This window comes from Streptopelia decaocto (genome assembly GCF_964273445.1).
Source record: "Streptopelia decaocto genome assembly, chromosome: 23".
NCBI lineage: Eukaryota > Metazoa > Chordata > Aves > Columbiformes > Columbidae > Streptopelia > Streptopelia decaocto.
Genome location: NC_138678.1, coordinates 4368659 through 4392035, shown reverse-complemented (window position 1 = coordinate 4392035; position 23377 = coordinate 4368659). Strand labels below are relative to the sequence as shown.

Sequence of the window (23377 nt, the reverse complement as noted above, 5' to 3'; positions counted from 1 at the left end):
GAGAGCAGCGACGGGTCACCGGGGCACCGCGTGAGGTTTTCTTACAAAAACAAGGAAACCCAAACCGCCACGTGGGGTGGTTTTGGACTGCAGAGGTGATGGGATCCCCTTTTTGGGGCTGACTGAGGGATCTTAGAGCAGAGACCCCTCTCTGAACCTGAGCCCTGAACCACACCTGAACCACAGAGGTGTTTTCCCAAACTACTCCGCCGCAAGACCCTAAATCATCCCCCAAAATAGGAGCCGCAGCCTCCAATCGCTTTGGTATTTTTTTCCAGGGCAGGAAACAAACTCACCCACAAGAAAGTGAAGTTTCAGTCTAAACAGATGTGGCAGCTGCTGAAAAAGGGGGTTTCCAAGCCAGTGGCCAGGAGTTGCGCCCAGGGAGCGTCACTGGGAGCCAAGGGGCTTGGGGCAGTGGGTGCAGGGCACGAGCACCTCTCCGAGCTGGACAATGTCACCCACACTGTGCTGGGCAGTGGGGACACTGGAGCAGATTGTCAGTCTCAGAAAATATTGGTAAAAGTGAATAAATAGGTATATTTATAGACTTCCCGGGACAACGTGCAGAGGTCGGTGTCCAGGTGGGACAGCCCAGCCACCCCTGTGCTGGCTGTGAGCTCGTTTGCACCAAACATCACATCTTCTCCTTGGTGACTTTCCCCAGCTTGAGTGGCCCAGCACTGTCCCTCCCGTCCCACCCCAGGCACACGTAAGCATTGAAGGCAAAACCCACACCTTGTAATATTTAAAACAATTTTATTCATGAAAATATGCTGTACAATGCACTATACACAGTTCTTTACATTGCCACATACACAAACTCTAATAGCACGATCAAGAAAGTTACCATTGCCTACGATAGATGCGTGGTGAGAGAATGACGCCTGTCAGAGACCCCCCCCCCAGCCTGTACAGTTATAAATACGAGGGAAAGGACGGACCGAAAACCGCCGTATTAAGCAAACTGGTGGGGCCCCTTCGGCGTCCCCTCAACGCCGGCTCCTCGCTCCGGGCAGGGCTGGGGACGCTCCGGGCAGGGCTGGGAGCAGAGGATGCTCCTTGTCCCCATGGGCTGTCCTATGGGGCAGGGGGGGCCGGGAGGGAGCGGGGGTGCTGGAGGGAGGGCGCTGAAGCTGAGTTTGGTGGGACATGAGGTGGCCTGTGCTCAGGGAGCTGTTTCCAGAGGGAGAACCTGGCATCTTGGCCACCACTGAGATAAAGCCCAGGGTTCCCCTTCCCCGCGCTCACAGCAGCTCCAGGGGGCACCCCCAGAACCCGCCTGCCCCACGGGGCTGGGGCACGGCCCCGACACCCCCATGGGGCACCCCCGACACCACCAGCCCACCCGGGCATCCCTCGGCTCCGCTCCCCTGCACCGTGCGGGGCCAGCCCGTCTCGCCTCCCCCGGGGTCCCAGCCGCTTTTGGGGGGGCTCTGCACTGCCGCCCGCCGCCCGCTGTCCCTCGCACCGCACGACGACTGTACACACGACGCTTCACCAACACGACTCCACCGCACACACGACAACCCCACGGTCACGAACCACAAAGACAGCTTGGCAATGGGACGTGCCCCGGGGGCACCACGCGGTGGGGCAGGGGGAGGCAGGTGGGGAGGAGCGGGGCAGGTGTAAACAGGGGGGGCTTTTCTCTTACAGCTGGTGCGGCTGCCCCTCTGCCACGATGGTCAGCCCATATCTGCGACACCGGAGGGGTTTTTGGGGGGTCTCTGTGCCCGAGCATCCCACCTGCAATGCCCGATGGCCGGGATAGCCCAGCCGGCCCGTGCTGGTGCTGCTGATGTGTCTGGAAGAGCCAGGACCCCTTCCCTTCCTCCCTGCTTGGGGGGCAGAGCCCCCGCTTTGTCCCGGGGCAGCCCCCGCTGCCCCCCCTGCCTCTCCTCACCAGCAGCCCTGCACACCCCGCCTGCAGAGCTGGGATGCCGGGGATTAAATAGCCATTTGCAACTGGATTCCAACTATTTAAATATGCCTGAAACGAGAGGTGGTGTATAAAACGAATGCGGTAATGATCCTGACCAAAGAATAATCCTTTTTAAAAAAGCATTCAAGAAAGATTATATATAATAGAATATATTAAATTCTGTACATGATCAAATAATGTAAACATAATTAATTAACCTGTAATAATGTCTTTAGAGACTATGCCCGCCGTGTGCCCAGGGCGGAGGTGAGCGGTGGCACATGGGGCTCCTCTGTCACGCTCTGCCACAGACACGGGGGCCAGGGGAGGAGCAGGGGGTGCCCACCCAGGGGTCCCCCCCTGCCCCAGCTCCCAGCAGCCGAGCTTCCCTTACGGACTGGTGGGACCCAGCACCTGCACCGTGGTAGAGGAGGTGATGCTGCAGCGAGACGGGAGAGCTGGGCCAGGAAAATGTGCTGGTTCAGTGGACTAACCCTCGCTGCAGCCCAGGGGCAGGGGGCTAGAGAAAGGCTGTGCTGCCCAGGGGCAAGATGGGTGTGCAGAGCCGGGGGGGGCCTGAGCAGCAGCTTCCCCAGCCCCTCCATCCCCATCCAGCCTGGCTGCCCCACCCCAAAACCCTGTTACCCCCGTGATGGGCAGCCCTCGCCCCACTGTGCAGGGTGGCCCTGGGTCCCTGGTCCCCCCCTGCCGTGCAGAACTCTGGGGCTGATTTGGGCTCCTGACACACACCAGGACCACATCTGACCCGTGGTCCCCATCCCATGGAGCACAGGCCCCTGGCAGATGGGTGCATCAGGGCTGACCCCTCCTGCTGATGTTCCCCCCCAGATCAGCTCCTCTGGCATCCTGGGGACAGACAGCAAGCCCTTGGGGACAGTCGTGCTGGCCGGAGTCACTCCTGTAGCCAGCAGTGACCGCCCCAGGAACTCCACACACTGGGGACACAGCGGGGGTCACGCGGGCTTGGGGCAGGGGGGACCCCACGTTGCCTCTGGAGGCCTGGCCACCATCTCCCTCCCCTCCTCACACACACACAGCCCCTTCTCGAGGATAACCCACTTCACAGGCCCCGAATTCCGCCCCATCATCCATCACCCAAAGCCAAGGCCAAGCCAAGACGGGACATGCAATGGGGCGCAGCCCCCGGCATTGCCCACAGCTTCTCTCTTCCTCTCCCTAAGCTCGACCCTTTCTTCCTTGCTATGCAAAAACTCAATGGCAAAAGAGTGCATGAAATCAAATAAATACGCCTCCCTCCCCGACCCTGTGAGCTCCCCCTGAGCCTCAGCATGGGGGACCCCGGCCAGCAGCTCGTCACTCCCAGCAGGACCATCCCGTGCTGGGCTGTGTACCCCATTAGGTGTTGTGCCCACACTTGCTCTGGGCAGGGTACCACCATTCTCCCACAGGCAGATGTGACCATGGCACTGGTGGGCACTGGGCTGTTATTATGCTGTCCCCAGGGCTGCACAGCCTTCCCTCCATCACCAGCCATTGCTGCTGGGTAACAAAACCTGCCTGGAGCCACACGAGGAGACCCGCGGTGTGCGCTTGGCAGAGCTCAGATCTCCACCAGGATTTAAGGGTGACAAGCCCCACCTCGACCTGGGGGGTTCCCTGCTCTTGACACTTCTACTCAGAGGACTCATTTTCTGAGGCGGCTCAGAGAAAAGGGTCCCTTTCCAGAAAGGTGTGCCCATGCAGGGGGTTCCATGCCACCGGCTGTCACTGCTCCATCACCCAGCCCAAGGACAAATCAAACTGGCACCATCACAATGGGGCACTGGGACTGTCTGGAAAGGCTTTTCCTTTCTGTTCCCCTCCCTGGACCTGCCTGGCTCCAGCTGCCTCTCCCGCCTGCCTGCCCTGCGGCCTCCGGACGATGCTTGTGGGAGGACCCAGCAGATCGGGCACACGTGGGGCTGGGGCCCCTACTCCATCTCAATATTTGACCCTACGGTTTGTGTTTTATGTTCGGCCTCAAGCTCAGACCGATGGCTCTAGCCCATCTTAACAAACAAAGGCAGAAGAGAAAGGAGAAAAAAAAAAAAGTTAGTCTCAATGTTCCCCTCGTGGCTTCTCGGTGGCGAGCCCCACCTGGGGCGGGGGTCACCCGGGCACCCAGCTCTGGTTCGTGGGTTGCGGACCCCCGGGCAGCGCGGGCACGTTAAGCCCGTTCTGCGGCGGGAGAGCCGAGTCGAAGTTGAAGTCCATCTCGTCGCTGTCCATAAAGTCATTCAGGATGATCGACTCCACGTCGCACTCCAGGCTCCCGTTGAACATGTCCAGGTCCAGGTCTGCTGGGAACCTGTCTTGGCCCAACACGGGGGGGTGGACAGCCCCCGGGTAGGGGCCCTGCAGCGAATCCAGCAAGCTCATGTGTGCCCCTTGGTTATTAGCGTAGGAATGCAGGTGCCCGTGGTGCGGCATGGCCGTCATGCTGCACGTGTCACTGGGCAAGCTCATAAGGCTGACAGGATTAGCTAAGGCACTGGTGTTGACCGCAGGGTGGTGACCGGCTGGTGACGGGTGGTACAGAGCGTTGCTCTTCATGAGAGAGCCATGGTGGGACGGGTAGGAGGACAAGCCCTGCTCCCCGCTCCCGCACAGCAGCGGGTTGTGTCTGTGGCCACGGGCCGGCACCATGGGGCTGGCCTGGGGCAGGGGCAGGTCCCCGGGGACCATGCTCTCCTTGTGCGCGTAGGAGATGGAGGAGAGCAGGTCCTGCAGCGAGGCGTTCCTGTAGGAGCTGACGGGCGAGAAGGTGGCTTGCTTGTTCTCCTGGATGGTCTGCATGGGCAGGCGGCGCATGAGGCTCATGGCCGGCTGGCTGTAGATGGTCCCGCAGTAGGTGTTGGTGGCAGCCCCCATGGTGGAGCACTTGGAGTTGAAGGTGAAGTTGGAGCTGCGCTGCCGCAGGGCGGCCGGGGGGAGCTGCTGCGAGGGGCTCATGCTGTAGCCGTCCTGCAGGTCCTCCAGCATGCTCTCCCCCAGGCTCTCGTTCAGGCTGATTGTGCCGGTCAGGTCGGTCAGCCGGGGCAGCTCCACGGAGCAGCGGGCGCTGAGGGAAGGAGACATGGTGCTGGAGGGGCTGGGGTACATCAGCGGGGAGGAGGGGGTACCGTCGTCCTCCTCCAGCTCATCCGGCTCGTGGTTGGACATGATGGGCGAGAGGCGCCCGCTCAGCGTGCTGGCCGTGGAGTTGGCCCGCGTCCTGAAGTCCGCCCAGGCGTCGTACTCGTCGCTGGCGTGGGACGCGGGGCTCTCCGACCACTTGGCTTGCTGGGCAGAGGGGCTGTCCTCCCCGCGCTCCTGCGTCACCTGCAGCTGCTTCTTCTTGCTGGCCTTCCCCTTGATGCGCAGGAACTTGCTGTTGTTGTCCATCGACACCGCCCGCCGGCGCGGCGTCTTCCCCGTCTTGCCGCCCTCGGGGTTCAGCATCCACCAGGAGCTCTTGCCGGTGCCCTCGTTCTGCACGCGGATGAAGCGGGTGTGCAGGGACAGGTTGTGCCGGATGGAGTTCTGCGGAGACAAGGACAGAGGGGACGGTCAGCAGCGGCTCCAGCACCCTGGGCCGAGGGGACAATGGGCTGGAGGGGGCACAGGGCATCATGGGGGACCCGGGCTCCATCTACTGGGACTTGTGCTCCCCTCTGCTGATCCTCTGCAGCTCATGAGATGCCGCTCCAGCTCCCTGTGCCTCAGTTTCCCCACAGTCCAGAGGGGAAAGGCAAGACGCAGAGCCCAGGGAAGAGCATCCCGAGAGGTACCGGTCCATGGTGCAGAGACCCTCGCTCCAGCACTGCCCACGGGCTCAGGGCTCAGCAGGAGCTGCCACGAGGGCAGCGGCTCCTCCTGCGCCCGATGAGCTGTGGGAGAGGCCGAGCGACGAGGAGGGGGAAGAAACCACGGTGCCAGGGAGAAAGTTTGGTGCCGTTGCCGGCGTACAGTGGAATACTAATGAAGAGGCGAGTGAGCTCCAGCCTCATCTATCATATTATGTAATGGCTTACTTCTCTGCACTTCATTTATTTGGAGATTGCTCCCAGGCTGGCTCCTCGCCAGCAGCCACCAAATCCAAGTCTACAGAAATCAATCTCGCGCTGACTGATTAAGCCGTGTTTAGAACTAATTGCTCCTTCGTGTGTGGGGAGAATAAATTACGGGCTTTAATTTCACATCTTTAAAATGCAACTGCAGGTATGGGCTAGCCGTTAACCCCTTCCTGGACAGCTGGCGAGGGGACAGGCTCAGGGAACAGGCTGGGACACGTGCTGCCCGTGCCGATGCTCACCGCCATCAACCCCCAAACCCCTGGAGATCATCCAGTCCAACCCCTGCTCACGCAGGGTCACAGAGCAGATCACACAGGATCCCAGGGGTTTGAATGTCTCAGAGGAGACTCCACACCCGCTCTGGGCAGCCTGGACCAGGCTCCGGCACCTCCCAGCAAACAAGTTTCTGCTCATGTTCAGATGGAGCCTCCTGTGTTTCAGTCTGTGCCCGTTGCCCCTCACCCTGGCGTTGGGCACCACTGAGCAGAGTCTGGTCCATCCTCTGACACCCACCCTGAGATACTGATCCATTGATCACATCCCTCTCAGCTTCTCTTCCCCAGCTCAACAGCCCCAGCTCTCAGTGTCTCCTCATCACAAAGATGCTCCAGACCCCTCAGCATCTCTGTGTCCCTCCCTGGACTCTCTCCAGTAATTCCTTGTCCTTCTTAAACTGGGGAGCCCAGAACTGGACGCATAGAATCACGAAATGGTTGGAGTTGGAAGGGACCCCTGGAGATCACCTAGTCCAGCCCACATGCTAAGGCATCACCCGGGGATGCGCCAGCAGGGCTTGCTGGGGGGATGCTCAGCTGCTGTTGGGCCCTTCACACAATTGGGGACCCCCTTTACAGCCCTGTCCCCGCTGCCAGCACTCCCCGGGTCTGCTCAGCCCGGCAGGCAGGAGATGCTGCAGCTCTCCACGGCTGGGGTCGAAAATGGAGAGAGGGGCCGGTGTTCGGGGGTTTGGGAACAGCAGGGCTGGAGGAGGGTGACATTCAGTATGGCGCTCACCTCCTCCGCCGCCACTCCCTCCCGCTTCGCAGCCCCAGCGCAGGGCACCCAGCGCCACCCTTGGACCCAGGGCCGGGCTGGCGGGGGGAGCCCGGAGGGGTCAGGCTGCCCGAGGGAGAGGAGGGGAGGCTGCTGCTTCTTCCACAGCGGAGCTTCATTAAGAGCCAAAAGACAGCAGCAATTAAACGCAAGGCGCGTCGAGCCCGGCTCTCTCCTCATTAGCACCCTGACATGCTCGGCTGGCCGGTGGCTGGGGGTGCAGGCGCAGGGCAGGGGGCTGCACAGGGGCGGACCAGGAGCTTATTAACACCAGACAGGCAGGGACCCGCTTCACCCACCACCGCCCCGGTAGCCCCACGAGCCCCCAAAACCCCCCAGCACTCGGGGTGGCAGGGAGCAGCGCAGGATTGCACACCCCAAAACGTGGGGCTCAGCTCCCAGCCAGTGACACGCAGGGGACACCAGGGCTGGCAGAACGTCCCCAAGAGCGGCTGCCTGGCAGGGTGTGTGGCCCAGGGGCTGGTGGATTTTGGCAGGGTGCAGAGGGAGCGAAGGCTGGTGTCAGTCCAGGGTCCCCACGATGCCTCCAGCACTGCTCTGCACCCTGTGACCCAAAGCCCTGCACCAATTCTCACAGCAACCACAGGCTGAGAGTTGGGGTGTTCAGCCTGGAGAAGAGAAGCTCCGGGAGACCTTATTGCAGCTTTTCTGGACTTAAAAGGGGCCGATAAGAAAGAGGCCAGGCTGGACAGGGCTCTGAGCAACCTGAGCTGGTGAAGATGTCCCTGCTCATGGCAGGGGTGGCACTGGGTGACCAGGGCTGCCAGTTGTTGCGGCTGGATCCAAGCCCAGCTCAATTCTGGTCAACACCAAGGGGAGGGCGAGAGGCTGGAGCCCGTGCCAGCCCCTGGCTACCGGCTGCTGGAGGCTTTGCCAACCTGGCAGACCCTGGTGCCATTCCGGTGCCCATCTGCCGGGGGCTGCCCCTGCTGCAGCGCCTGGCACGGGGATGGGGGGGGCGGTGGGAGCCGTGGGCACCCACAGAGCCTCCTCACCCCCCCGGGAGCCCTTCTCCACGGAGCCTCATTGTCAGGGGAACAGCCAGTGTGAAATCGGTCTGATTAGCAATTAGTCCCATTGTAAAAGGATTAGCCGGACCCATTGTTTGGATGAGTGACTTGACTATAAATTTGCATCTGGCAGTGATGATGGTGATGATGCTGCTGCGCTGGGAGCTTTTCCCGTGTCCCTCTGACCAGACGGGCACTGTCTGGTGAGGCTGTGCCTGGCACAGCAGTGGGGTGCACGGGGACCCCTGAGATGGCCATGGACACCAGGCACAGAGGTGACACCCGAGCACCCTGCCGATCCCTCCGCCCGCAGCGCTCCAGCGGCCGCTCCTCCAGCCTTGGGGTGCCCGCGGGTTTCAGGGTGCATCTTACTGGACACCTGCCTGCCCCAAGGAGGGCACGGCAGGGGGAAACAAACCCAAGTGAGAGCGGGATCTGTTGTCCCCATCCCTGTCCCTTGGCTGACACCCCTGCCTGCTGTCCCCGTGCCACTTGTATTTTTTTCTGAACAAACCCCAAAACCCCATCCTCCTTGTCACACACCCCACCCCTCCCCACAGCAGCACAGCCCGGTCACGCTCGCAGAGACCCCACGCGCTCCCGGCGAGTCCCAGCCCCACGTCGGGGTCCGTCCGTCTGTCCGGGGGCTGCTCCATCCAGCTAATGAGCCCGTTACCTGGCAGAGGTTTGCAGGGTGGTTAACAGGAGGAAGCAGCAAAGGGCCGCTAACGAGCGCTCTGCCGGCTGCTCTCCGGCAGCATGAGGATGGCTCCGGGGGTTAATTGATGCTTATTCACTTGTCGCACATAAAAATTGCCAGTGCTGGAGGAAAGATTCCAGGAGGCAGAGGCTGCTGGTAGCCCCAGTGGTTCCCCATCATGGGGGATGCCATCCCGGTGTGGCAGTGGCAAAGGACAGTCACTGGTGACACCCCTGAAGACATCATATTCACCCAAGAAATGGTGCTGCCCACATGCACCAGCGCTTAAGTGCAGGTCAGCCGTCACCGCGGCCTCCTGGCACCGTCCCCGGGGGATGGCCAGCCCTACTCCCCACCATTGGCGTCACCATCCTGCCCACCAGCCCTGGCACCGAGTGCCACATCCTGAGCACGGCCCACGCCTGCCTGCGAGCAGATGGCAGCTGGCACGGCGCGGCACGGGGATGCCAAGTGCCCCAGATGCTCGCGGCACCTCCTGCGACCAGGACGGACACGCACCCCCGCGCCGTGCCAGGGGCAGGGAGTGGGATGAGACCCCCACCACCACATCAGCTGCACCCACTGCAGCCCTCCATGGGTGGATGAGCCCAGCACCGGCGCCAGAAACTGAGGAGGGGCAGCTGGATGGCTCTAAATCCGTGAGAAGGTTCCTCTGGCTTTGCACTGGGCTCCCCAAGGACAGGACACAGCCTGGCACCAGCTGCACACCGGGCTCAGGGGGGCTGTGAGCATCCCCCACAATTTCCATCGCCCCTTGTCCTACCACAACAAGCCCTGCTCACAAGTCTGTCCCCATCTTTCTTATCGGCCCCTTTTAAGTCTGGAAAAGCTGCAATAAGGTCTCCCTGGAGCTTCTCCAGCTGAACACCCCAACTCTCAGCCTGTCAGCATCTCCCCCTTGGGGAGCTGGGGCGGTGCCCCCTCCCCAGCACATCCTTCCCAGGACATGGATGCGGGGGGGGCCGCAGGGGCTGCCCCAGCCCCCGGGAAGGGCACGGTGGGGGCAGAGGGAGGGCACCCGCCTCCCCGCCGCGGGGGTCTCGCCGGCGGCTGCCGAGCGGAGGCGAGAGTATTCGGGTCAGCGCGTTGCTGAGCAGAGCCGCTCTGACGGGCTGCTAATTGAACCAAATGCCCATTAGCGGCGTGACGGGCCGTGTCCGGCCCAGGCCCCCATCGCAGGTGGCTGACACGCAAGGAGCTGGAGGCTGCTCAGCGTGGCCGGGCCAGAGCACCGCCCGCCCCCTCGGGCGCACGGCCAGCGCAAGCCCAGCCGGCAGCTCATTAGGAGCCGCTAATCAAGGCGTGCGCGGGGGCGGGGGGAGATGCGCAGCTGGGGCTAATGGGGGACCCCACGCTGCGGCTGCCCCACCCTGCACAGCACCTCTCTGCCCGCCCCATGGGGCAGAGCCCAGCAGGGACCGGGCAGGGGGTCCCGGCTTGTCCTGCCCCACGGATCCACCGTGCCATGGGGCAAAGGAGGGCTCCAGGCCAGCCCCATGCTCTGCAGGAGTGGAGCAACAGGTTGAGAGGAAACGGCCTCAAGTTGCGCCAGGGGAGATTGAGGTTGGATCTGGGGAACAATTTCTTCCCCAAAGGGCTGTGGGGCATTGGAACAGGCTGCCCAGGGCAGTGCTGGAGTCACTGAAGCAGAGGTGTCACCAAAGCAGGGGTGGCAGGCGTGGCCGAGCATCCCTCTCCCAGCCCTGGTTACCACTGCTGCCAAACAGCTGGTTGCTGCCACGTTCTGCAATGGGAGTGTTGCGGTTGCCATGGCAGCCGGTTTATTTTAGCCAGCTGCCATCACTCCATGTCCCCTTCAAAACCAGGAGCATCCTCCCTACCCCAGTGGGTCCTGCCTTGTCCCCATCCCCAGGCACCTCGCTGAGAGCCCAGGGACCACCCACAGCACCCACTCCCCATGGGACAGACGGCCTCTCCCCGCTGCCCTGGGGGGCGGACGCAGCACCAGCATCTTCCCCACTTTCCCCTATGGCTGGTGAGGCTCACACCAGCTCAGCCACTGGGTCCCGGTGAGGTGGCTCAGGGGATGGGTCACCCCAGCTGAGGGGGAAGGGGATGGGTGTTTGGGGACAGCACCTGGCACCAGGTGATTTAAGCGCTGGGGGGGCACCTGGATGTTAAATTCAGCTCTCTCAGCCTGCGTAAAGACAGTCCCTGCTCTGGCTTGCTTCTCCCTTGGCCGAAGCCTTGGGTTTCTCCTGGTGAGGCCAGCACAGCCCCAAAACCTGCTGTGACTTTGCTGGGGCTCAGAGTGACACATCCTGGCAATGGCAAAACCCTGGGGATGGGGCATAATGCAGTAAATCCCTCTGCATCCCCGGCAGAACCATCATCTCTGTGAATCCCGCAAGCATCGCCTGCCCCCCCATGCACTCCCTAAAGGGCTCATTAGATCACACCAGGGTGGCTGCAGATAACGAGCAGAGAGCAGGCAGGGAGCAGGCAGGGCTGGGGAGCTCGGGGACCCTCCTGCTCTGGTATGGTGTCACTGTCCCCCACAGTCCCCTTTCTTTGCTAAAGGCACGGGCTGCACTTTTGGGGTGCAGAGCATGGGGCTGAGCCCAGCCAGGGAGGTTTTGGGGGAGCCCAGCCTTTCTCCCCGCAGGAGCTGCACGGGTGCAGTCGCACAGTGGTGGGTGCAGCGCCCAGCTCGCCTCGGCACCCAGTGCCACCCAGAGACATGGCACAGGCGGAGCTGGGTGGGTGCTGCCACGTGTCCCGATGACAAGGTGATGGGGCTGGCTCTGCACAACGGGGTCCCCCTGAGCTGAGCCCACACGCCCCCTTCCACAAGAGACCCCACAGCGAGATCGTGCCGTCCCCCTGCACAAGCCACCCCAGAGCTGGGTTAGACCTGGAGCCTCCCTCAAGGGTCCCAAGGGGGCTGGCGAGCTGCAAGGTGCCAGTGCAGCCAGGGATGCTCTGCAAGGTGCCGACATCCAGCCGAGAACCATCAAGCCCCCCTGTCTTTGGGGACACAACACGCTCCCACCCAGCAGCCCAGTCCCAGCCCTCCTGGGCCCCTCTCCAGCCTGCGAGACCAGGTGAGATGCCTTGGAAAGACCCTCTGCACCATCAGCCACTTATCCCATAATACTCTAATTACACCCCAGAGCTGGCCACCAAAATAGCTGCAGTAAATCACTCGGAGCTGCCATGTAATTTTTGCATGAAATTACAGTATTTTTTCCCCTGGGTTCAATTTCCTCCACACCAAGTTCTCACCGCAGCCAAATAATTAAAGCAGCCATGCTCCCTGTTCCTCGGGTACCATTTTAACTCCCCGTTGGCTGCCCCCCCCGGTACTGGGGCTGTCCCTGGTTGGGGACGTGTGCCCCAGCACCCTGTACCCCCACTGAGCACACTCAGAGCAAACAAGAGCTGCTCCTCATCCAAAGGCAAGGCAGATCAAACGGCATTGAGGGACCCCAGGGAGACTCAGCACCCAGGAGGGATGCAGAAGGTGCCCCAAGCAGGATGCTGAGCCCCCATGGGGAGGTCCAAACCCCGCCGGGCAGAGGAGATGGTTTTTCCCAGGAGAGGAACCACCCGCCTCCCCTCCTCTTCATCACCTGCAGGAAGAAGATGAGGAAAGCGGTGGGACTCAACCTGCACCATCCCACTTTGCACAGCACCCGCAGGAGACAACCGTCCTGTGAGGTGCCACCAAACACCGTCTGTGGGTCACTTGGCCACCTGGGAGAGACTGCGGGTCCCAGTCACACGTCACCCTTGTACCACTGTGCTGTCCGAATGCACCGACCTCGTGCAGCACCACGCTGAGCTGAGCAGCAGCAGAAACCCCAGACTCCAGAGGGTTTCGCATCCAGCCTCGTCCTCTCCCCTGTCTGTTCGGTCACGGCTGCCCTGCTTTTGAGCCTGAGACGCACAGCAGAGCTGGACTGTACCCAAACAGGCACGGAGAGCTGGGCACGGAGCCAGGCACTGGGGCACCCGTGTCCCCGGAGGGCTCGCTTTGCCCAGGTCTTCCCCGCCTGCCCCGTGGCCCCACGTCACCCCTGGGGACCAGCACCGCGGGAATGCTTGGAGGAGCAGCGGGTCCCTCTGCTCCGAGTCCTCCAGCTCTGGTCATGGGTCACTGGAGCAAAGCCAAACTCTTTCTAACACTGTGTCCCTTCCGGGACCCCCGCAGCCCTGTGCTGGCTGCTCGGGCTGGGACGGGCTCCCCAGGCTCTGCAAACTGCCCAGCACAGGCAGCAAACCCTGGGCAGACACACGCAGCTCAGGGCAGCCCTTGGACACGAGGGGCTGGTTTGTCCCCCCACCAGCACCAGCCGACCCCACACCAGACAGAGCACCGCGCCGGCACACACTGCGGCACAGAAACCCTCCCAAACCCACACAACTCGCTTTTCTCCACTTCCAACTTGTATTTTTGTGTGTGCATGGGGCACAGAAGGCACCATCGCTGGTGCATCCTGTGAGGACGGGGACAGGGAGGCAGGGGTATGAGCTGCTGTCACAGCTGCCACCACGTCCCTGCATGGCCAGAAACACAGCGGGAAACGTCCTCATGCTGGTGTCTCTCCTGGCCCAGGCAAGCCCAAAGGCACCAGGTCCTGATCTGTGCGCTATGTCCCCGCTAAGGGAAAGACAACCTGGAGATGCTGGCACGGCTGAGATGTCACCAAGTGTGGTACCATCTGCTGTGTGGAACAGAGAGACATCAAGCACCTCCAAAACATCCCTGTCCCCCAGGTCACACGGAGCAGGCGGGTGCTGGTGACAACAGAACTGCTGCCTGTTCGTCCCACGCAGGCAGAAGCTCAGCTGCCTGCCCGTGTGCTCACACTCACGCACACACGGACCCCGGGGCGAGACGCGTCGGGACGGAGCTCCCGGCAGGGCTGAGCCCGCCGTGCCTGTAATGCAGCCGAAAGATCTCGGTCGGTGCCCGGGGCTGCACCGTGTGGTCCCCAGCCGCACGCAGACCCTGTCGGGAGAGACAGCGAGACACTGGGGGGGCATCCGGAGACCCCTCGCCCCGAGCATCCCACATGACGTGCTCATCGCATCGTGAATCCCCCAGCACACGCTCGCGAGCCAAAGTCACGCAATCAGAACAAGGTCACTGCAGGACCCTGGGGACGTTTCTGCAGCTCCAGCCCCATCGGCTGCGGGAAGGAGGGATGATGCTGCCCCCCTGCAGCAGAGGAAACTGAGGCACCAAGGGGGCTGTGGCAGAGGGAGCCGCTGGCAGAGCTGCTCCACAGTCACTGCTCCAGGAGCTGGCTCTGTCCCGGCCATCTGCCACCTCCATGTCCCAGAGCCCCAGCTGGTGCCCCAGGACCAGCCCAGCCCTCCCCAGACATCATGTCCTGACCCTCAGCTCGCAGGACCCACGGAGATGGCCAGGGGGGTGACGGCACTGGGGGGGGGGTCCTGCATGTCTCCCCAAGGGGGATGCTCTCAGGGGTCACCAGAACAGCACACAGGACAAGGGGCTTGCAGCTGGGGGTGGCTCGAGAGCAGGAGAGGATCCTGGAGGAGAGGAGGGATGGGAGCTCCATCCTGCTCTGCCCCACGTAGCCCCAAGGAGCACCCAAGGCTGGTGAGGTCCCCGTGGGCTCCTGGCCCCCACTTGGTGCTGGACAGGAGCCAAAAGCAAACGTGTTCTTGGAGGGGAGATGGCAAAAGCTCCATCTTCCCAGGGCAGAGAAGGAGCAGCCACCAGCCCAGGGCTGGGGGAGGCTGAGGATGTCACCAGCCCGCAGCGGGGTGTCACACAGCTCGCCTGTCACACGTCAGCGGCACAGCACGCACCCACCTCACACATGTGCACCCCCACCAACGCCTCCCCACGATACCCACGCGCCCCCCGCGCCCCACGTCGCCCCCGCCCGCGTGCTCGGTTCCCGGCCCGGCGCGCACGCCGGCTGCGCGGTGACTCAGCTGACCCGCCCGGCAGCAGCTTGCTTTGCACCTGCTAATTACGGCCCCCCCGCCGCCCCCACCGCTCCTCGTGCCGGGGTCTCGCCAGCCTGCGCTGAGTCACGGTGGGAGGAGGGGAGGCCCCCCCTTTCACATCAGCTGGGGGGGCTCACCAGCCGCCCCTGTGAGCGCGGGGGCTTGTGCTGTTCATCGCAGGATAAAACCTTCCATGGCAGGAGGCTCCCACACCCCAACACTCCCCACATATGGGCGGCGCAGGCAGCCAGGACCCTGCACCCGTGGAGCCCTTTTGGGGTCACTGGGCTCCCTGCACAGCCCTGCAACTCCTGCAGCGCCACCAAGCAAGGCACAGGGCAGCCTACGGGCTCCTGCTGTCACCCCGCACCGACACACTCGCTCGTACACACAGTTGCATCCATGTGCTTGCACCCGGGGGGGTTTGGAAAGGGGGATCCCCCACCCAGGACATCCCCCTGCCCTGCGGGCTCAGCAGAATGGGGCTGTGGGACGGCCTCGGTGCAGGCAGCACGGGCAAGGGGACAGCAAGTCAGACCCGTCCGAGGTGATGCAGCCAAAGCCAAAGCCAAAGCTCCTCCAAGGCTGCTGGGCGACTTCCCTGGGTCTGCAAAGAGCAACCCTGGGGCCTGCCAGCCTGTCCCCACCGCTTGGTCACAGCCGCCCAAAGCCACCACAGGCACAGGCACAGCCCTTCCACCGGTGCTCTGCTTTCGGGTGGGGAACAGCTGGGCACAGCAGAAGGTGGTGGGTGGGCTGAGGTCCTCCCCTACCTGCCTGCCAGAGCCGGCTCGGGATGCTGGGTTACCCGGGAAACGGCGGATGACATCGCAGGGGAGGCAGGGAAACTCTGCCCGAGGTGTTCGGGATGCCATCGCCGTTGCCAGGGAAACGACGGTGACATCCCGCAGGTAAGCGATGGCGGGGAAGGAAGCGGGAGGCCCGGTGATGCACCCCGGCTTCGTCTCCCTTCTCATCCTGCAAGGGGGTCCCTGCCCTGCGCCGGGTGGGCACGTGCCCTGGGGGAGCCTGGTGGGCTCAGCCCGCACCTCACCGCCCCCCAGGGGCGCTGGCAGGGTGATGATGGAGACATTGTCACCCCACCTGGGGCTGCTCTGCAGCACAGAGAGAGGAGCTGCTGCTCCCCATCTCTGCCTGAGCACTTTGCTGCCTGCTGTCCCCCCACCACTGCCTGCTGCCCCCGACATTTCCTGCTCGTTTTGCCTGCCCACAGCGATGCCTGGGGACACAGTGATGCCAAGGACACCCAGGGACACAGCGATGCCCAGGGACACATTCCCCTGCCTGCAGCTCCCCAGTGTCAGCCCATCCCTGAGCTCTGCCAGGGGTCTGGCAGGGACCCCAGCCTGGGTAGGGGCAGCACTCCCCGGTTGCCTTTGCATTAATCACAGCCTCTGCTTTTCCCTCCGAGGGCTCAGAATCACTGGGGATACCCCAAGATTTCCCCTGATACCCCAAACTTTCCCAGCTGTAAATTTCAGCTGCTCACCCAGCAAGACCAGGGGCAGTGAGCCAGTAGAGCCACACCGGGGGCTGCTAGGGGGGAAATGCAGCCTCTGCCCCCCCAGCACCGCTCCAAAAATGACTCAGCAGCCGCAGGCAGCCCGAGGAGGAGGCTCCGCAGCCACACCTGGGGAGGCAGCGGGTTCCCTGCGGGATGCTGCAGAGCAACAGCAACACAACAATCCCCCTCCTGCCCATCTCGGAGGAGTTCGCCACCTGAGGCCGAGCAGTTTTACCTGTAACGGCAGAAATTACATCAGCCAGAGCAGCCGGTCCCGGTGCTGCTGGAGGGAGGAGCTGGATCAACCCCAGCGCTGTCACAGCCCCGCGGGGACACCTGAGACTGGGCTATGGGGGCTGCGTCCCCTCCTGCCAGCGGGACCGGGAGGAGGGTGGGAATGCTCCAGGTCAGGCTGTGCAGCATCCTCGGGGCTGGTTTTTAGTGCTGACCTTTTTTTCCAGAGCAAGAGACCCTAAAAACTGGCCCTGGCTGCAAACCGGCCGCTCAGCCTCCTTGGGTCCATGCTGCCAGCACGGTCCTGGCTTTCGGCTGGAGGGATCAGATGCTTGGGAACAAAACCACCCAAAAAGAGGGTGTCCAGTGAGAGGGGGAGGTCACAAAATGTACAAAAAAGGGCTGGAGGAACTAGCACCCACACCACCAGGGACAAATGGGCTCTGGATGCAGGGAGAGGATGCTCTGTGCCGGCACCGCAGGGTTTGAACCCATCCACAGCCCCTCCAGTTGTTGATATTCAGTTTTTGCTGGGGGGATGAGTGGATGAGGTGCCGGGGAGGGGGCTGCAGGTGTGGAAGCAGTGGGAGCCCTGGCGCTGCAGCAAGACACCTGCTCCCAACTCCTGCCAGCTGCACACCCATCCCTCGGGCTCTGAGCACCCAGGATCATGGCCCAAAATCTCTGAATGGGGTGGATGGTGACACCCCTGGCGGCTCCACGGGGCTGTGGGCACCTGGCAGCAGTGCCAGCCCGGGCCGGACCCCACGCTCGGTGTGTCGGTGCTGTCAGGAGAGGTTGTGGGGACAGGACACCCCAGCGCGGTGACGCAGGGGCTGTTCCCCGGGGTGCTGGCAGCCCTTCAGACGGCCCCCGCCCCGCTCCCCCGCGCTGCCGGCCTCCCGGCTTCGTGACACTGAGCTTTAATTGAATTAGACGCTGCTGCCTGGGCAGAGCAGCCTGCAAACCATCCTCGAATTCCTGGGCACGGCGCCCGCTCGCTGTCTGCGAGCCAGTCCCCGTCCCCCCCGCAGCCCCATCACCTCCTCCCCCAGCGCTGACCCAGAATAGCGGAGCCTCCCACCCCCCCGGCTGGGAGCGGGGGTCTGGCCGGTCTCAGCGGGGCTCGTTACACAAATGAGCGATGCGGTCGGAGGCTGCAGCACCTGTGGGGAGCCCCCGCGCCGCTCGCAGCGGGGTCAGCGGCGGCCGGCGAGCCAGCCCGTCCCCGCGCCAGCTTCCTCCGCTACAGAATGTACCGAGGGCCCCGCGGCCCCAGCCAGGGACACGATGTGCTCCCCGCTCCAGGCCCTGTTTTTCCTGGCCGGGCTCCTGCTGGGCTGGCGGCGGGGCGGCCAGCGCTGCCGCTCAATGCGCCTTTTGTTCGCTCCCCGCTCGCCTCCTTTCACACCTCCGGCCCACCCTTTCGGCCCCTCCATGTGCCCTCAGACCCGGCCGTGACCGTCCCCAGCCGTGACCGTCCCCTGGCCTCTCCCACGGCTTCATCGCTGCCTCAATGGCTTTTTCGTTCCCCGCGAGCCCGGCCAGGGCTGCTGGCAGCGGCCGAGGAGCTGCCGTCCTGCTGGCAGGACAACCCAGCATCTCCGAAACCACAGGCAGCATCGGGTACCTGCCAAAGCAGCAGCTCCCAAATGCATCCCCAGGAGGGACAAGGATGTTTTGCACCTTCTCCTGCCCACGGCCTCGTCCTGCTCCACGCACAGCCCGTGGTTAATGGGTCCATCCCTAACTCGCCCGCATGTGGGGTGCAGGGTACAGTCCCCGCGGACATTTCCCCTTGCAGGGGAACTTCGAGTCCTCACACCCACTGGAAAATGGGTATCTGAGGTCCAGTACAGCAGCTTATTTCAGATTCCCGATCTTGAAACATTCCTGTAGTAAAACCAAAGTAATCCAGCAAACCCAAACTGCCGAGATGTCATTTAACCCCGCGAGAGCTGCGTCCTGGCTGCCCAGTGCTGCTGGTTTTCCTGCCTTTCCCTTTCAGCCAATTTGCAATCTGGGCCGGTTGACCCAAATTTGCTTTTCCTTGTGGAAAACACCTCCCCACCAGACAACGTTGCTCAGCTGACTCAAAACCCAGCTCCCCATGCCCCAAACCTTCGCCAGCCCCAAGAGCCGCCCCCATGCCCGCTGCCTTGGCACAGCACAGCCGGCACAGTGACCCCGACACCGCACACGCTGGGAACGGGTACAAATACACATGGGAATGAACCCCAAATGCTTGGGCGCATCTGGGCATGAGGCCGGACCTCCTGCCCCACAAACCCGGGCTGTGGGGCTGTACGGAGTGAGGATGAGTAGGAACCACGTGCCCAAGAGCATCCCTGCAGCCCCATGTGCCGCCGCTGCCTTCCCAGCCCCGGGAGGGCACGACCGGCTCCCGGGGCTTGGCAGGGAGGCAGAACGGACACAATTGCCCGAGTAGAGCTGTTCCCGACCCTCGTCACCCCCAAAATCACCAGTGGGTCTGGCTGTCGAGTAGGGTACTTCCTCACGCTGAGCTGTGCACTAGGGTGCACTAGGGAGCCCCAGATTTACAGACCTAGGGACCCATCGGTGATATGAACCATCTGCATGACAGCACCATAGCCCCCCTGCCCCAGAATCATGGCAATCACCCAGTGACCCCCCCATCCATCACTGCATCCCTCACATCCAGCCCAGGAGCAACCCAACCTGCTCCCAGCCCGCATCACCCCACTGGCGGCATCACTCCGGTCCCAAAGCTCCTTTTTGTTTCCACGGCTGCGTTCCCCCCCAGCGGGTGGGGGTCTGTGCATCCGTCTGGCAGCTCAGCCCCTGTCGCCGCGGGGGCCGCGGCAGCAGCGCTGCAGGGAGCTCCCCGGGGAGGCCTAAGTGGATCAGAGGCTTTGAGCAGCAGACGGCTCCCAGACAGAGCTGGATCCTCTTCAAGGCGGCCACTTGCGGCTACAAATGCACTTTCTGCCTGCAGCTCCCCAGACAAAAGTTTCACACCAGCTTTATTGCGTTTAACCCCTCGCTGCTCCCGGCCCCGCAGCCCAATCCCGGCTGGATGGGGTGTTAACCCCCCTGGGGCAAATACAGCCCTGCAGGAATGGCCAGAGGGATCGGGGTGCTGGGTGCTTGCACAGGGACCCCCCCTAAAGCCTGGGGTGTCCTGAGCCAGGCAGTGAAACCCACTCGCCAGTCCTGCTCACCCAAGCATCCCTGAACCGTGACAAGGAGGAAACTGAGGCACGCAGTGTGGGGGAGTAGTGGGGAGGATTGGGGACAGCAACCTGCTCCTCCATCCCCTGCCCGTGCCACCCCAACCCCTGGCAGCAGGTGGCAGGTGACAGACACCCCTCTGTCCCACGCCAGCCTGTCCCTTTGCGGTACCCCCAAAGCCGGTGCTTGCCAGGTGCTGTGGTGGGGAGCCAGGGCGGGGGGAGGCTTTGCTGGAGTAAAGTTGCAATTAATTATTCAGAGTGCAATGATAATTACAGGAGCCCCCTGGTTCTGTTCGTGCAGGTGAGAGGAGGATTCGTGCCACAGAGAGGGCACGTGGTGGCTGCAGCACCCCACACTTTCCAGCCCTGCACCCCATGTTGCACAGTCCCGCACCCCAAATCTCCCAGCACTGCACCCCGGTCTCCCCATCTTGCTCCTCAAACCCCAGTGCTGGGGGTCCCCCCCGAGCCCTTTATGGTCACAGACACATGTCCCTGCCTCCTGGGGACCAGCAGCAGGATGGGCACAGAGGTACCTGCCAGGACCCCGCTGAGCATCCTGGGGTACCCCCTGCATCCCCCCATGCCAGGCCCCCACCTCTGAACCCACAGCTGCCACCGTGAGCCCAACGCGGGGCTGATACTGCCGCAAACCCTCTGGCCTCGCAGCCCCCCCGCACAGCCGCTCCTTGGCTGGCGCACGCTGGCTCCGGGACGGAGAAAAAACAAGAGGAGGGTCAGCCAAAAACTACACACAGAGGGCGAGCGGATCCTACCGCTGGGATCCCAGCACCGCCTGGCCCTTAACGGGCACGGGAAACCCCGGCCGGACAGTCCTGGCACGCGGGAGGACACCTGAGGACACGCCACCTGGGAGCCGGGGATGCTGCGCGGGTACCAGCAGCCCTGGGTCAGCACGGGGCGGGCGGGGGACACGCGTGTGCCCTGCGGTGCTGTCCCAAGGCAGCGGGGAGCTGGCTGCGCCACCTCTGAGCCAGTATTAACATCTCCCCAGCACGGCGCAGAGGGGCCCATCCTGCAGCGCCAGTGGGGGCCGAGGCGGCAGCTCCGTGGGGTGAGCCAGGCCCCACGGCGGGTCCGGGTTATCTCCCCTCTGACGCACCCGTCTGGCATTTTCTCATTACACTGAGCTGATGTTTTGCCACAGTGCTGGAAAAAAAACTATTTTGCAGGCTTGGCAGCGTGGTGCGAAAGCGGGGTGAGCGGGAGTGCTCTCCCAACACCCATCACACCCACGTGGGCCAGTGTGCTGGGGAACCCCCCACCCCATCACTGCAGAGGGGGGTCCCACAAGCACAGGTGGGTTTCTGGGTGTGTGGGTTCAGGGTACAGGGTGCACAGGGGGACAAGGGATGGGGTGCAGGGTGGGTGTGGGTACGGTTTTGCAATAAGCAATGTCTGGGTAGGTGGGGTGCAGAGCGGCAGGATTTGGGGGTGTGGGGTGCAGAATGCAGGGTACAGCTTCTGGGATACAGGGTGGGGAGTGGGGTTTGGGGACCAGATTGTGGCATGCAGGGTGTTGGTTTTGGGGTACAGGGTGGAGGTTTTGGGGTGCAACGAGCAGGTTCTGGGGTGCAGGTTTTGGGGTTCAGGATGCAGGTTTTAGGTCCAGGTTTTGGGGTGCAGGTTCTGGGTGCAGATTTTGGGGTGCAGGGCACAAGTTTTGGGTGCAGGTTTTGGGGTGCAGGGTGCAGGTTCTGGGCTGCAAGGTGCAGGTTTTGGGGTGCAGGGTTTGGGGATCAGAGTGTGGGGTTCAGGATGCAGGTTTTGGGCTGCAGGGCGCAGATTCTGGGGTGCATGTTTTGGGCTGCAGGAGGTGCAGGCTGATGTGGGACCCCGTGCGCCTCGGGCTGACATTCCTGCCGCTCCCACCTGCACCCCAGCAGCTGCCCCCAGCCCAGCCGCCTGCGCTCCGTGCCCGGGCAGGCTGCGCTCCCCCCAGCCGCGCCGGCCCCGCGCCAAGCCTGGCACGGCTCCCAGCGCCGCTGCGCCCGTCCCAGCGCCGCGCGGAGCCCGGGCATGTCTCAAGCTGCCTGGCATCGTGACCCTCCCCGGGCCCTGCCCCATTCCCAGCTGCCCGCCCCTGTTCCCCGGGGCTGCCCGTGGGCACAAGCCCAGCCCTGCCTGCTGCGGGCAGCTGCCTGAAGGCAGCAACTGCAAGGACATGGTGGGTCCCGGGGCCGGCACGGCGCTGGGTGGGTGATGGTTGGTCCCCACGTGCGGGCAGAGACACTGTTCAGCCGCTGCAACAGGACCTCCCGGCATCACGGGGGGGAAATTCAGCATCCTCCATCCCGCCGCTCGGTACCCACAGCCCCATGGACACACCACGAAAGGCACCAGCTGGGAGCTGCCATCTGCTTCTCATGGAATCGTAGAGTCATTTTGGTTGGAAAAGACCCTCAAGATCATCGAGTCCAATCATAACCCACCCCAGCACTGCCCCATGTCCTGAGAACCTCATGTCCGTCTGTCCAACCCTCCAGGGTGGTGACTCCAGCACTGCCCTGGGCAGCCTGTTCCAATGCCCCACAGCCCTTTGGGGAAGAAATTGTTCCTAAATCCAACCTCAACCTCCCCTGGTGCAACTTGAGGCCGTTTCCTCTGCTCCTGGCGCTTGTTCCTGGGGAGCAGAGCCCGACCCCCCTGGCTCCAAGCTCCTTTCAGGCAGTTCAGAGATCAAAGGTCTCCCCTCAGCTCCTGTTCTCCAGCTGAACCCCCAGGTCCCTCAGCCTTAACATTTTTGCCCTAAAACGGTGAAATTCAGCGGGAAGCAGAGCAGCCCCGTGGTGCCATCGCCCCTGCCTTGTGCCCGGGCACAGGTGAGTGCGGACGAGTTCACCAAGAAATCGAACCAATGGGCCCTGCAATTAATACCTGTGATAGAATAGAGCCAATTATAACAACTGGCACAATAATTGCATTACACCTAGGGAAGGGTGTCAGCAGAAATCCCTGCAAAAGAGACTCTTTGTCTTTGCTTTTTGTTTTCTCTCCAGCTCGCAGGTAATAGCCAGCAATGGGCAAACCCTCTTTTAATGGACTCTTAATAATGCTGTAATTTCCCTTTGCGGGGAAAGTTTTCCAAACAGTCAAAGATTCAAAACAAAGCAATGATTGTTCCTATTAGCATTAAATTCTACTCTGGGAGAGAGAATAAATCAAGCAAGGGGATTCAATTCAAAACAGAACTATAAAAAATCCAATAATGATTTTTTAATATTAATAAGAAAAATATATTGTTATGCACCCTTAGCATTTAAACTTCTAATCCAATCAGCGCAAAGTGCAGAAATAAATCATAGCCGCGGAGGAGAAGGGAACAACCATCAAGCAGGCAGCAATAAAACGCTGTCTTACATCCCTGGGACAGGCATAGGTTTGACAGCCTCAAAAGAAAAAAGCAAGCCAAAATTTATGAGTCTGTCGCTCTGCAAGCTTGTTAATTCCTTCCCTGCATCTCTGCATGCGCCCTGCACCTGGGGCAGGGAGGGCGCACGGGTGCCACCAGGCGAGCGGCAGGCAGGAGGTGACAGTGGGGACCCTTCGCTGCCATGCTGCAAAGCTGGAACGCGACCTTCCTCATCCTCATCCTCATCCTCATCCTCATCCTCATCCTCCTCCTCCT

The 23377-nt window shown here is 62.4% G+C and overlaps 1 protein-coding gene across 2 annotated transcripts in view; it reads right to left on the bottom strand.

Annotated features, from left to right (window-relative positions):
• Positions 1-781: 781 nt before the first annotated feature.
• FOXO6 (forkhead box O6) overlaps positions 782-23377 on the bottom strand; it is a 32778-nt gene continuing 10182 nt past the window's right edge. For both annotated transcript variants that reach the window (XM_082071677.1, XM_082071676.1), the window contains exon 3: positions 782-5467. In XM_082071677.1, the coding sequence (XP_081927803.1) occupies positions 4055-5467 (1413 nt within the window). In that variant the 3' untranslated portion in view covers positions 782-4054. The remainder of the gene's footprint in view (positions 5468-23377) is intronic.